The following is a 14,530-nucleotide window of genomic DNA, read 5'->3' as shown; positions in this document are numbered from 1 at the left end:
TTTGTCATGCTGAAGCTAGCAAGAACGAACGTCAAGACCAGCGCAGGCAGTCCAAGACAGTTTGTAACAAACGACAATATAGATATTATTGTAGATGTGATATTGCAAAATTTGGCTTATTCAAAACCTGGCCAAAAGAGAAAAGTCAAAGCCAAGAAAGCAGCATGTCACAAGCCAGTGAATGCGCCAGTATCAGTCGTCGATAAATAATCAACGACAAATTCATCAGATGAAAAAAACAAAACAACAATGCTGCGGCTATAGATATATATATTCATGGGTAAATAAATAAAAATAATCTCAACAACAAAGAGAAAAAAGTAATAATAATAATAATAATAATAAAATAAATACCTAAAAATGAAAATCTCAAACGCGCTACTGTATACAAGAAACAGTACCATCGCTACGGGAGGAGGAGGAGGAGGGACAACTCTACATATTTAGGATTCTTGTTCCCTAGCTTCAAATTCTTCCTCTTCTTCATCTTCCGATTCTGCCGAAGCAACGACGGCCAAAATTATCGTTATGTCATCCGGCTTTCCCCCTGAAATTTTGAAAAATAAGAAAAAGCAAGTAATATATGTATTGAATAATGGAACAAAGAAAAACAAATCGAAATATCCCCATAGCCAATGAATAAAAATTCGAAATTAGTCTATCTTTTTCTTACCAATCGCCTGTATACCATGCTCTTGTGCCTTCTTGGCAAATGGTGACATGCTGTGCCGATCGAAGGACAAAAGCCTCGCTTGAAAAGCCAACGAATTGCAAGCACGTTGCACTTCCAACGGCTCGAACGATTCCAACTTTGATAATTCATTTTCGATTAAACTGGCAGGAAGATTGTCGAACAATCCGTCCGTTGCCACAACAATACAATCGCCCAATTCGACCCTGAACGTACTCGTCTCCGCTGAATCTGGACTAAAATCGACATTGCATCTGTGACAATTATCATCATTCATCATTTATAATATAACGATATACAGAGTTTATTATTACATATTTAACTTTTGACGCAAATAAATAAATATAAATTAAAAACTTCTGCTCTCATGTTGCAAAAAGGAAGCGGTAATCCACTGAATACACGCTTCTTTTTATTCATGTAATAATAAAATATCAAAGATTGAAATCTACAGTGATATTCAGTGTAATAAAAATCAAATTTTGTCATCTCTCATCGTATCAATTAGTTCATCGTCTGTCAAAAGAGAAAAATAAAGGAAAACGAACTTTTTAAATGGTCACAAAATTTTCATGTGATCAAGTCAAAAAACAAACAAACAAAATAATAATCTGTTCAACTGCAATTTTTCCAAACAAAAGATGTGCTGTACAGAATTGAATGATAGTAAATTGACAAAATATGCACATTTCATATTATTATTATTATTATTATTATTATTTAAAACGTCAAAGTGTTTTTCCCTTCTCTCCCTCTTTTGCTTCACAAATCATCCAAGTAAAAATTCTCTTCGCCACAATCTCTCACCGCATGAGGCAAAATTACCCGCTAACACCAGCACTAGCAGAACACTACCTCCCACCAGCAGCGATGGTGTGCTTACGCAACGCTGTCGTCGGGCATTCCAAAAATTGTTCACCTCCCCAAAATTTTCCATCTCCTCCCATTTTTATTGATTGCATATTATCATTATTCATTTATTGCTCGCAACAACTGTCGCACAAATTATTTCTTTCGCTTTCTTTCTAGTCGTAAAAATTTCAACAGACGAAAAGGAATATAAAATGCATATATTTATATATAATAAATAATACTTCATCAATACTTATCACCACCACCATGTTGAACAATTCCTCTCATTCTCCATCTCTTCTGCATTCATTTTACAAAAATTGTTCCAAATTCATATTCAAACAAAAAAAATAAAACCAATTATTTATTAATATTATTAAATTATTTTTTCCAAAATAAACCACCACAACAACCACCTTTCTTCCTCTTTTCACTTTCGAATCTTTCCAAACGTAGTCGTCGTCGACAACAAAAAATCAACCCGCTCCATTTTTTTCAAATTAATTTCATTTGAAAATATTCAAATTAAAATTTAAAATGTTGAACAAATGCTCCAAAATGGCGGATGTGTACAATAATATACTTTTTTTTCTTTTCATTTGATCCTCTTATTATGATGATATCGATTTTCATCCACCGTTTGTGAAAAATCACTTAATGGAATCAATCTTTTTTGTTTTTATATGCGAACTGCTTTCAAGTTCAAAATTTTACTTTTTATTCCCTTCTTCAATTATTGATTCAAAAATTAATTAACAATACAAAAGGAATGATGATGATGATAATTCAGTTGTAATGTAATTTTTCACTGCATTCCATTGACTTGTTCAGCAATTATGCAAACATTTTATATATATGTAATAAATCAGTCTGTCGTTTCAAGTAAATTAAAATTAATACGTGCAGTGAAAGTGTGTATTTCTGAAATAAAAAGCAAGCAGACGTTTCGAGGTAAGAAAAAAGAAAATGTAGAATAATCTATTTATCTATCTATCCATCTATCTATCTATCCATTATTTATCTACCGATCGACAGACATATTGATCGCTTTTGTTGTTGTTGTTGTTGAAATTAGCTTTGAATGATGAAAAAGCGAACCTTATGCCAAAGAATAATAAAAATTACTTACCTGTCACCGAAAAATCGACCAACAGCATCGTCGCTGACGGTCAACTGAAAGGGCGCGTTGAAATAGTGTTGCTGTTCTTGGGATCGATGGACCACCCGACCCTGGCGCACAACCAAAAAGCCCGAATCGCCCAAATTGGCCGTGTGCACTTCACTGCTCCGCCGATCCAATATCACAATGCAAGCAGTGCTGCTGCCGTTCAAAGGCCGTTCGGGATTTTGGCCGCCGCTGTTCGGCGCCCAAGCGCCGCGGGTCACCTCCTGATAGGAGGCGGCCAGCAGCTGGGCCGGCCGGTGAGCAATAAACCGACCCTCGCGTACCAGCTTGGCACACGAGGCCATCAGACGACGTGAAAACCGAGACGGATCCACGCCGTAGTTTCGCCAACCACCTACGCCGTCGGCCACGCCTTAAACATCATCACTTTATTTCACAAATACAAAATATTTAAAATTAAATATATTTTTCTATTTTTAAACGTATTCACTCTATATATGCTGCAATCAATCGAAATAAAGCGGCAATCATGCGACAAGGTTTCTTGTATAAAATATTTCATATTCAACATTCAACAACAACATTTGCAAAATTATAAAACTAAAAATATGGAAATTGCCACTTCATACAACATTTTAAAAAAATACTATTATTAATATATTGTTGTTGTTGTTGTTGTTGCTGCTTTACAATAACATACCAATCACCAAATTTTGTTTCAAAGAATATTGCAAATCGATGCAACAACGTTCAAATAAATTTCAAAAAAAACATTCTTAATGTATGCATTAAATTTCTAGTTAACAACTGACGAACTTTAATTGCAAAAAAACAATGCAATAATAGTAGTAATACTACCACTTCCGTGTTGCCGTGCTTACTTGTTATCAAGGTGGTATATGAATGAAACTATACTAAATGTATAATTTAATATAACAACTGTTTTCACCAACAAAATTATATAAATAATGCGAATTTTTTAATAATTAAAATTTCTAACATTTTTTTACCAAAATGTTTGCTTTTAATGTAAAGTAAATCTAAGTTGAAAAACAAACTGAATGGAAAACGTTTCAAACACAAATGCATTCAGCTGAACGCACAAATCAATAATTATAGATATCTACATCTATATATATAGAGCCTTTCTTTGCATCCTTCCAAAGGCGTGTCTAAAAAAGTACTTCAAATAACCATGCAAAATAATAATTAAAAAATCTTTTCCAAAAACGTATATATATATATATATTTGTGTGAAATAATTTACCGCTGCATATAACAACATGAAAGCTGATGAATTACACATTTGGACAAAAATTAATTTATCAAATAAAATTTCATAACAAGCACACATGCTTGACAACAACACCACAAGAAAGTAAACATCATTTTCCATTCAGTTGTAAAAAGAGATATTTTTCTTCTACTTCACTTTTCTTGTACAACTACAGGTACTTAGATGAGATCTCAAAAAAACTAAAAATGAAAGTAAACTAAATTCTATTGGAGGAAAAAAACAATAGCACCTCAAATTTTCAATTTTGCAATGCTTTCAATCACCATCTGCGTAGGTGTCAACAAACAACGCTAGCAAATGATGTCGTGAATTATGCGCATCTCTTTCTGCACAAGCAAACTGCCAAGCAAAGACCGCAGAAGAACTACTGTCAAAAAATTGCCCCTCCTAGAAATTATTATTCCTTACATTACGATCAAAAGACTGCCAATCTACCTTTTTTCTCATTTTCCCACCATCTCAACGTTCATTCCAATAATAAATAACATTCTGATAAATAAACTGTTATAAAATGATGCGTTCAATTGACTGGTCAAACTTGAGCTATTATGACGGTAAACACAAATCAAATGAAATCGATCGATAAGTGTCGTCCTTAACTATGGTGGACAGATAATAATTTAACATCTTCAACATACATAATATGTAACATTATGCAAATTTTTAAACAAAAGGTTGTTGAGCTGAATATTTCAAAATCAAACTGCAAATTTAAATTTGTCAACAATTTTTACCAATAACATCAGCAGTACGATGGTTAGCGATGAAACAAGCGTCGTCACCGTAAACATCTTGTTCTAAAACTCTGCTAACTTGGAAAGCCAAATTTTTTGGAAATCCACAACGGGCAGCAACAAACCGCTGACACTTCGGGGCAGATAAATAGCGAATACCGAACTGAGTCAAAAATCTCGAAATGGTCAAAGTGATCAGGCGACTCCACAGGCGAGGCCTGTAACTGGCCGCCGGCTGCATGCACATCACCAGCCAAGCTTCACCACCAGTGCAAATATGTCCACTTCGAACGCTCCACTAGCCAGTTTGGGAACATTTGCCCTAATATATGGTAATGATTTTGCAATCTTTATTTGCAATAAAAATTGTTAAATGTGCTGCAGGTCGAATAAAAAACAGTGAAAAGATGTCAAAACAGAGAGCCCAGCTTGCATCTAGAGACAGATGACAAGACAACCTACAGCATTTCGAAACTGATGCACAGGTACAAATTGTACATATTTACTGTTTACTGTACGCAATGTGACTCTTTTGAAAATTCCGTTCACAGAACTGATGAAATGAATTTTTTGCTTTTTGTGAAAATTTTCATGTTATGCAATTATTGTAATATTTTCAAATTATTTCAAGAAATACTTCTGGCATAAGTTAGTTTGCTGAAGATACAAAATTGATTTCATAAAATGTTTCAAATTGGAATCGGCATTTTTAAAAATAAAATTTCACAGTTATTTTTATTATTTCTATAGGGAAGGATACACAATTCTGTAAATTAAAATTAGTTTATTTATTTTATTTTGTTATATTTTGATAAAATACAAATTAAATATACAACGTAACTAAATAAAATACGTTATAAATATGGTTTTTTGATTAGAATAAATTGTTGTTATATCCTATAATGTGCACAAATATCGTACACGGTGAATATAATGGTTTCATGAATCACTTTGTTCTTGATTCTGTTGTACAGATGCTGAAGTGGTGTCGTCTTCTGGAAGCTTGTCTTCCGAAAGTTTTGAAGCAGATTCGAAGTTTGTACCATTTGTTTCAAAATTATTATCCGTAACTTCTTTTTGCTTGTAAATAATATTTATGCATTGTCGAGAAATAACTGAAGGAAAAGAACTGCCTCGCCACATCAATTCTGGATCCTTTCTGAGGGATCTTCGTTTCGGCTTAACGGCAAACAACATTGTCAGACGGTCGCGCTTTCTGTTGGACACGCACGACGGGAGAAGACGGTAAAAGCATAGCTTAATCAGAAGGGAGCTATTCGGTTTGAGGAATCCACATTTTGGATATAATATGAGATGCTTCGGAAGAGTGGATTTCGCTTTGAATCCAATTGTCAAGTTGGTCGGATTGTTTACACGAAGTTGAATCCAATAGTGAGCAGCACTTCTCAAAACAATGCGCTTCACCGGCAACGTAATTCTTTTCAAAGCTTCCATGTTCGCATCCATTGACATTTTTCAAAATAGAATTCAAACCAAATAGCAATTTCAAATGGTGCAATTGCAGGGAATACGTAATATTTAAAGGAAATTTTAGTGAAACTGCATTAATGTAATAATTTGTTTAAAGTTTATTTTAGAGTCGAAAGGTTTAAATTTCTTAAGCCCATAAATTAATGAAAACCAATAAATTCTGGATAATGATGATAAATTAATTTGTTTCGTAAAAAGCAAATTATCATTGATCAATACATTTATTTAATTGTCATTTTTTAAAATCACTTTTTACATCTTTTCTAAAAAAATAGTATATATTGAATAAATAATTTTAAAACTTTATTGTCTGTTTAATTTTTTTAAATAATTTTTACATGGAAGATATTAAGAATATATGTACTTCAACGTCAATTTAATATCTCCTTTTATGACCTTATCCTGGGTATTCTGATCCTATTTCCGTTATTAATTATTCTTATTTCTTTAAAAATACTTATTAATTGTTGTGATGGAAAAAGAGAGATCATGTCAGATCAAAAAACATTAGTAATTAATCACTGCAAAATAACTTCTTTTTTAAATGATTAAAATTCTATCACGCATCATATGCTTTAACGCATGAACAACTTATTCATTCCACACATCACTTTTTGTTATTTTAAATGCCACACCCATATTTATAGCTTCATTAATCATTGTTGTCCACAGTCGATTTTGACGTGCAGCATAAAATAAAATATAATAAAATAAAACAAAGCAAAGTGTGCGAAACGAAGACTGGCATCTTGATTTATTGTGCTTTTTTGCCCACTAATTTTATGACAATTATTAAAATTTTTGAAAATTTAAAGTTAAAATTCTAAATAAAATATAAAAAATGTATAATTTAACTGATGCGTTTTATAAAAATGCAAATTAACGTATTTAATCCTGAAAATTTAAGATTTAAATGTGCAAAGGTGATCATTTAATAACCAAGTTCAAAATTTTTTTTGTGATTACTGCTTAGCTAAGTATTTTCAAAGAAAAAGAAGAAGAAGAATTTATTTTTCCGTTTTCTATATTTATTGTATTTCTTTTCTCTATTGATGTGTGATAATCTTTTTCAGCTGACTGATTAATTATATAAAAATGAATGTTGACATTTCATATTAAAATGTTGGAAAAGCACAGGATAAAATTTCAGAAGAAACAAGCAAATAAGGAACAAAGGTTCAAATAAGCTTACATGATATTTATTACATGTGACTTTTTAAATTTATTCCAAATAAAAACGATTGTATTCAATTTTTTCTTATTTATTTTATTTTTATGTAATAACCAACTATCAAAGCATAGCCACTTTATTTTCACACAAAAATGCTTGAAATTAGTTCATATTAAGTATCGTTGGTAGATGTAATTGTAGAAACTGAAAAGTAAGCATTGAAAATAATAAAGACGGAAATGTTGCATTAAAAAAATAATTTTCTCATTATAAGTAATTTTTCCCTTAAATGTTGAAAAGTTTTTAAACAATTTCTTTAAATGCACATCATTTGTTTTACACTACTTTGCACTGTTCACTTGTTAATTTTAAAAAAGAATATTTTTCAAAAATAAATTATTCGAAATTATTTATGCATATAAATTCTTATGCATTATATTTTATTTAATTAATAAATTTCTTCAAGAATTTTGCCAGAAACATTGTAATAAAATGAAAAAAATATTACTTGCTTTTGGTTTTATGAACATGAAACAAAATCATTTGAAATAATAAGCGTTAAATTTATTTTTTTAATTAAAATTTCTTAAATAACAAGCAATTAAGTTCCAAAATTAAGAACAGAACAATGAACAATCAACATTAATAAGCAATTTTCGTTTCAGATACATAAATTAATAATACATGAAAAATTGAAGCATGAAAACAGTTTAACAATATTTTAACAGCATAATTATGTTAAAAATTTATTTTCTTATTCATAATGCTGCTGATCCTGTTTCTCCACAATTTCGATTTTAGCATCCTCTTCAGTGGTAGTTATTTCAGAACCTGTAAGCGCACTTTCACTTTCACCAGATGTTTGTTTGCCAAGCGGTGAAGAACTGCTTTCAATGAGACCCTCACTTCCTTCAAACGGTTGTTGGTACGTAATTTTTATGCATCGACGAGCAACCGCAGGTGGAAAATATACCGATTCGTCCCATAAAATACTTGCATCCGAAATATCGATGTTATCCGGCTTGACGGCAATCATAGCTGTCAAGCGATCATTTCTAATTCTGAAACTTTGATTATTCAACTTCCAAAGTACTATATCAATTTTTTGATAACTCGTTGGTTTGATGAAACCACATCGTGGAGAAACTTCTATTCTGAACCGACGACTGGATTTCAACAAATATCCAACAGTAACCTTAGTTGGATTGACAAGAAGTATTGATAAGCAGCGATTCTGCAAATAAGATGGCCAAAGGGTTATTTCATCAATGGGAAATGTGATATATTTCAGAGCTTTGGAAAGCCTTGCCTCTTTGCTCTTGGGCATGTCCGTATCACTGTTCGCAGTTCAAATAAACTATTTTATTTCATTTTATTTTATTTTGCCTAAAAGTTTAACATTTACATGGTTTAAAATGTAAACTTTGAAATTTTTGTTTTGAAATTGAACTTTAAAGCAAAGCATAAAAGCATTTAATTGGTCAGTTTAATGAATTGTTTGATTGGGCCATGAAAATTTGAATTTAGATCAGCAATCCATTAAGTTCTTTTGTAAAAAAAGATAAAAATATAATAAAATACACATGTATATTTTAATACTATGTTAAATAAAATCTTTGACGAATATGCTATAGCTATAAGCTACAAAGAATAGTTACAAAATTTTTACTTTATTTTTATCACAAAAGCAAAGAAAACGCGAACATTTATTCCAAACATAAACTTTATTTATCAGTTTGATGGACAAGGGTAATGAGGGAACATAAAATTTTTATGAAAGTGACGTCTGGTTTTGCGTGCATTTGAAAATTACATTGTTTTTATGTTTGACCATGAAAGTGTCTCATTCAAGTGAAAGTATGTAGTTCACGTATCTAATTTGATTGTATGCAAGTAAGTATCAGTGCAGGTGAAAATTACTTTCACGTAAATAATGTGACTTCCAAAAGGTAAAATATTTTTAAATATCTTAATGCCTGAATTCATTTCTGTACATTATATTATAATGCATTAAAATTTCCATTAAAAAGAACAGGAAATTTGGTAATTCCACATCATTTACATTGTTAATGTATATTCTTGCATGATCTATTATATACATTTCGGATTTTGGATGCTAACAAACACACACCAACACCTTTTATGTTTTGTGTTTTGAAAATTTTTTTAGCAATTAATTAAGTTTCTATGTACATTTTTTGCTCTTCAATTAATTTTGACATTTTTTGAAAATTTAATAATTTTATTAAAAATAAAGAAAATATTTCTCACAGTAATGGATTTAAAAATTATTCATAATAAATTGATTTTAAAGTGTTAAGCAGAAAATTATTTTGTTTGCTTATATCAATAAAATTAACTTCATAAAAGAAATCGATTCTACAATCAACAATGATGCATCATTTTCAGACGTTTCCCACGCATGATGTTGAAAATTTCAAAGTAATTTTTCATTTTGAAAAAAAAATTCAAATTAATTTAATGACGACAATTTAATTAAATGAAATTATTCAAAATATTCTGTGTAATAAACAAAGAGCGATATCAAAACAAAATGATTGTTGTTACTTCGAGATGAATGAAACATTCAAAATGTTAATGAAACACTCGCTGTACTGGAATCTGATACTGTATTATCTGTAATTGATGGAGATGAATCATCTTTTCCACTTTCGACGGTAGAAATTACAATTCGCGTATCGTTCGACGGTGTTTTGTCGATACAACGCTTTGCGGCGGAGCTTCCAAAGCGTGAACGAATCAGGCGGTCCATTGGTTCCAAAGAGTGCATCCACAAGGGTAAGAAATTCCAATTGCGCAACACTGGTGGCATATAGTCCGGACAAACAGTCTGCATGACGTTGATCAGCAAAATTAACAAGAAGCTCAGCAAAATGACAACACCCAGAATGGTTTGAAAAATTTCGCCCGCCATGCCCAGGAGAAGAATGCCGCCTGGAAATATTAAAAATGTAAAAGCCAAATACCAAAAAGGAAACCAAGGATATTTGACGGCTGTTTTGCCCAATTTTCGAGCCATGCCGATTGGCAAATTGCGCATGAATGGCACAATGTAGAATAGAAAAATTCCGGACAAGTTGAAAAATAGATGGCACAAAGCAATTTGAACAGCCGCGCTGGATTTCTTTCCTGTCTGAGAAAATGCGGCAAAGATGGCGGTGATGGTGGTGCCGACGTTGGAACCCAAAGTCAATTCGTACATCTTTTCCAAATCCAAAATTCCAATACTGACCAGAGGCAACATCGCCGATATGAACGCGCTCGATGACTGAAGCAAAGCTGTCATCACCGCACCGAACAATATGACGAGGTATCTGTAAATGTGAAATGGATTTTTCATTTGAATAATAAAAAACATCAAACATCAACGCGCTCACCCAGTGAGAAAAGACAAACATCCCGGACATTTGACATTGACTACTCGACGAATGGAGGGCGCTAAGGAACCTCGAAAAATTGCATTCAGCAATCCAACAAGACCAAAAAGGCAACCAATGACAGACATCAACGACATGACAAGCAACACTGTACCAATGCCAGTATCACTCCATTGAACATAAGCAAATAGATGATTACCTGAAATAATGCTTCATAAATAATCCACAATACGATAATTATTTAAAAGCAATCAAAGCTTTGCTTTACAAGGTCTATATACAATTTCTTTTTTAGAAAGTTCAAAACTTTCTGAAATGCTCACGAGATTTAAATCTTCTTTTAAAGGGCAGTTTCGTTTAACTAATTCTGCATTATTGGCAATACTTGAATTTTGAGATGCTATTGATTCTTCGAGTGCAGTTGTGTTTAGCTAATAGAAAAAATAAGCATAAATATTATCATACTAAAATAAGCAATGTGATCACGTCACTAAAATTGAAACAGAATCAAATTAACACTAAAAACTACATTGGTACTTGAATGATTAAATCAGTGAATGATTCAATTATCACTTTCATGAAGTTTAGCGGTTCTCTGCTCTGGGTAAAGAATTCATAATTCTTTTTGATGTATCCAGTTAAAATGTATAAATAACCTTAATTATAAAAATGATGAATAATAAAAAGAACAAATAATCATAATGCAGAAGGTTACTGGACAACATTTCTACTGGTAGAAGAATTAAAACGGTTACTAAATTGAACATGTCATGTACTGTGGCAGCGGCAAACGTTTTACCAAACGCATTTGAATTGTTGGTGCGCACCAGACTGATTAAAGTGCTCGTAACAGATGTACCGATGTTGACTCCCATAATTATTGGAATTGCAGATTTTACATCAATTGCTGAAATTGAAATAAAAAAATTAATAATTGAATTAATTCATACTGAATAGTCGGTTTGATCAATTATTAAATATTAACGTAGAATTGTTTTTAGCTATTTTTTGACGATTGCTCACCTCCTGAAGCAACCATGCTGACTACAATTGAAGTAGATACGCCTGACGATTGCAACACAGCTGTCCCCAACAAACCGACCATCACTTTAGCCAGGGCACTTTGAAGAATTGTATTATTACAAAAAATATCTTTAATTATTCTTCCACCAATTAAAGTGAACGACTTGCTGAGCAAATCCAACGAGCACACGAAAAAATAAAGCAAGCCCAGTATTAAAATGATATCCATCATTGCATAAATCCAGCGATGACGGTAAATGTCGCGCAACTTTTTGATCACTAAAAATTATTACAAAACAATGTGTTAATTTAAAGAAGCTCTAGCAATTTTATTTTTCAAGACTTTTAATCATAATTGAAATAATAATAAATAAAATTGAACCATCAATTACAATTAAAACAAAATTACAAATAAAATTACAGCATGAATAAATAATAATTACATCCAACAACTGGATAGTGAAAAAAGAATACATTACTTCTGCTTGCAATGCGGTGTCTAATGCATATCACGCTGAATAATGGTAACATTTGATTTCCAGATAAACGGATCTTAAAAACTAGACACTTTCGATAATATAATTAAAGTACTGCTTTAAACAAAGTCATTTAAAATCACAGGGCTTTAAAAATTACAGTATACAGTTTAAATGCATGCAAAAAAGTGTGGTTTCGGCATAAAAGTTTTTGAATTTTTTATTTCAATTTTACAAATTTTGCATATTATTTACAATAGCAAAACGCATCAATTAATAAAGACTGCATTTAATGATTTCAAAATACAACTGCAATGCTACAAAATTAATGTATATTAACTAATCAGAGAATAAAAATCAATAGAAGAATCATGAAGAATATTTTCATTTCACTCTAAAGCAAACTTTCAAACAGATATCAAGCAGCTTCCCAATATTTTCTTATTGCCATTAATTCTTGAATACTTGGAAAATACCAATAGTTGCTTGAAACGCATCTGCTGAATAGCATCAAGTGGTCAAATAAGCCATCGCCTTTGTTTCCTACCAATCTGTCGAGCATATAATCGAAATTTATCGTGCTATTGGCAAAGGCTATGAAAAAAAGTCCAGCTTCGTCACTGATTGTACCGTATGGCAGGGACTGTCGATATATTTGGAATGGTTTTTTTGATTTGTATTCTGCACCTGAAATATGAAATGAAATGCTAATTAAATTGATCAAAATTCTCATTACGATAAAATCATGGCTAATATGACGGTTGCAGTACCAGAAGTCATTCGTGCCAGATGAGAAAGGGCTGACTTATTTTTCAATTCTAGATTGAAATTTCGTGTTCTTCCAATGATATTTTCCATACGTTTAGCTGGAGTAGAACAAAAAACAAAGTGAAAATTATAAATTAATATTATTCATATCAGAATATAGTTTTTTTCGTATACTTGACGCCGAAGCGATGAACGTCAAATTATGTATCCATCGTTGAGTCAACTGAAAAAAGTATTCGATTAAAAAATGAAAAAATGACGATGAGAATATTTTCTTACGCAATAACTGCCTCCGGTATTTTTGTCCACAGCAACTTCTTCTATTTCTTCATCTTTGGGATTTTCTGTTCCTTGAAATCAAAACAAAATGCAAAACTTATTATTTTTGTTCAATAATTAAAATGAAATTAAATTAAAAATTTTTTCTTTCTTCAAATCAGTCATTTTAAAAAGCTTGTTCTGTAGAATTGATTCGAAAATTTTCAAGCATGCAATTGATTGATTGATTCATTGAACTGACTGAAACAAGCAGTTGAAAAGCTGACCAACCGTCAACAAAGCCGGATAAATCTCGATTTCCATGATAAGAGAAGCCGTAAACATCGCTGAAAGCTTTCACGTACGGTCGAAGCAGTTCCACCACTCGCCAAGCAAAGTCGAAAAGATTGGACTTGGTGTCACATTTCGCGTGCACAAATATGTCGCCACCTATATTGCAAACATTGTTCATTTGCTCTTTATTATTATAAATTATTATTATTAAAAATATTTCAAACCAATGATAAACAATACCCGTATTCGGTATGTCGCCTATGGGGCCGTGACGAGATTCATGAACAAAAGGCTGAGTTGTCACTTCACGCGGGATGATCTTGAAAATAATGAAAATGAAAAATCAAAAAATAAGTAGAAAACATGACAAAAAACAATAAGAAATTGTAATTGAATGAGGACGATGACTACTTGTTTGAAAAAATCATTTCCAAAACCGACGCCAGACACAATTTCGTTAATTTGCAAGCATATTTTTGGTGGACAAATTTTGTCGCTTATTTTATTCAAATTTGTCACCACACTGACGATTGGTTTCAAGTCGACATTTTCGTTCAAGTGGATCCAAAGGAACAAGCCTTCTTTTCGTTTGTAAGATATGACCTGGAAGTATGTTCATAATTTTTGCAAGGATTGCAAAAATATAACAGTTTCACAATTGAATCAGTCACTCACATTCGGCTGCTCAGTTTGGCAGAGTGCGAGATTAATAATCAGTGGCAAAATAAGCAACATTATGCTTAAAGTGTACGAATTTTTGATCAAGTTGCAATGCATGCTTTTGGAACCGAAATGAACACGACAAAATTGACTACAACTTTCAGCACTTTCAGAACAATGAGGAAACAAAGCTGCTCTTCTCTTTTCCCAGTCGAAGTTGCTTGTTTTATATGAATAATTTTTCTAATCGTTGTGTTTGTATGTGTATCAAAGTATCAAATGGCGAATGGT

The 14,530-nt window shown here is 31.9% G+C and overlaps 3 protein-coding genes across 3 annotated transcripts; 1 reads left to right on the top strand and 2 right to left on the bottom strand.

Annotated features, from left to right (window-relative positions):
- Positions 1 to 443: 443 nt before the first annotated feature.
- Positions 444 to 4,947, bottom strand: Tsp_01284 (protein phosphatase PTC7-like protein). Its single transcript, XM_003377058.1, has 4 exons — positions 4,701 to 4,947; positions 2,673 to 3,081; positions 674 to 927; positions 444 to 547 (listed from the first exon to the last, which is right to left on the bottom strand). The coding sequence occupies exons 1-4, from the start codon at positions 4,945 to 4,947 to the stop codon at positions 444 to 446; spliced, it is 1,014 nt and encodes a 337-aa protein (XP_003377106.1).
- A 1,067-nt stretch (positions 4,948 to 6,014) lies between these two features.
- Positions 6,015 to 8,435, top strand: Tsp_01285 (putative signal peptide peptidase SppA). The gene is made up of 3 exons (XM_003377057.1): positions 6,015 to 6,132; positions 6,299 to 6,307; positions 8,191 to 8,435. The coding sequence occupies exons 1-3, from the start codon at positions 6,015 to 6,017 to the stop codon at positions 8,433 to 8,435; spliced, it is 372 nt and encodes a 123-aa protein (XP_003377105.1).
- Positions 8,436 to 9,949: 1,514 nt separating this feature from the next.
- Positions 9,950 to 13,757, bottom strand: Tsp_01286 (sodium-dependent phosphate transport protein 2B). Its single transcript, XM_003377056.1, has 8 exons — positions 13,577 to 13,757; positions 12,807 to 12,946; positions 12,227 to 12,335; positions 11,784 to 12,062; positions 11,417 to 11,667; positions 11,068 to 11,191; positions 10,761 to 10,959; positions 9,950 to 10,697 (listed from the first exon to the last, which is right to left on the bottom strand). Exons 1-8 carry the CDS (start codon positions 13,755 to 13,757, stop codon positions 9,950 to 9,952), a joined length of 2,031 nt encoding a protein of 676 aa, XP_003377104.1.
- Between the last annotated feature and the right edge of the window lie 773 nt (positions 13,758 to 14,530).

Source organism: Trichinella spiralis (assembly GCF_000181795.1).
Source record: "Trichinella spiralis strain ISS 195 chromosome Unknown Scfld4, whole genome shotgun sequence".
Taxonomy (NCBI): domain Eukaryota; kingdom Metazoa; phylum Nematoda; class Enoplea; order Trichinellida; family Trichinellidae; genus Trichinella; species Trichinella spiralis.
Note: the sequence above shows the minus strand (reverse complement) of the source record. Positions and strands in the feature narration are given on the sequence as shown.

Coding starts and splice junctions, on each gene's coding strand:
- Tsp_01284 (XM_003377058.1), bottom strand. CDS start 4,947: ATGTGCATGCAGCCGGCGGCCAGTTACAGGCCTCGCCTGTGGAGTCGC. Junction 928..2,672: donor GGTCGATTTTTCGGTGACAG/GTAAGTAATTTT, acceptor TGTCGATTTTAG/TCCAGATTCAGCGGAGACGA. Junction 548..673: donor GCATGGTATACAGGCGATTG/GTAAGAAAAAGA, acceptor TCAAAATTTCAG/GGGGAAAGCCGGATGACATA.
- Tsp_01285 (XM_003377057.1), top strand. CDS start 6,015: ATGCTTCGGAAGAGTGGATTTCGCTTTGAATCCAATTGTCAAGTTGGT.
- Tsp_01286 (XM_003377056.1), bottom strand. CDS start 13,757: ATGAACAATGTTTGCAATATAGGTGGCGACATATTTGTGCACGCGAAA. Junction 12,947..13,576: donor TTTATCCGGCTTTGTTGACG/GTTGGTCAGCTT, acceptor TTCATATTTCAG/GTGCAGAATACAAATCAAAA. Junction 12,336..12,806: donor ATTATATGCTCGACAGATTG/GTAGGAAACAAA, acceptor CTAGTTTTTAAG/ATCCGTTTATCTGGAAATCA.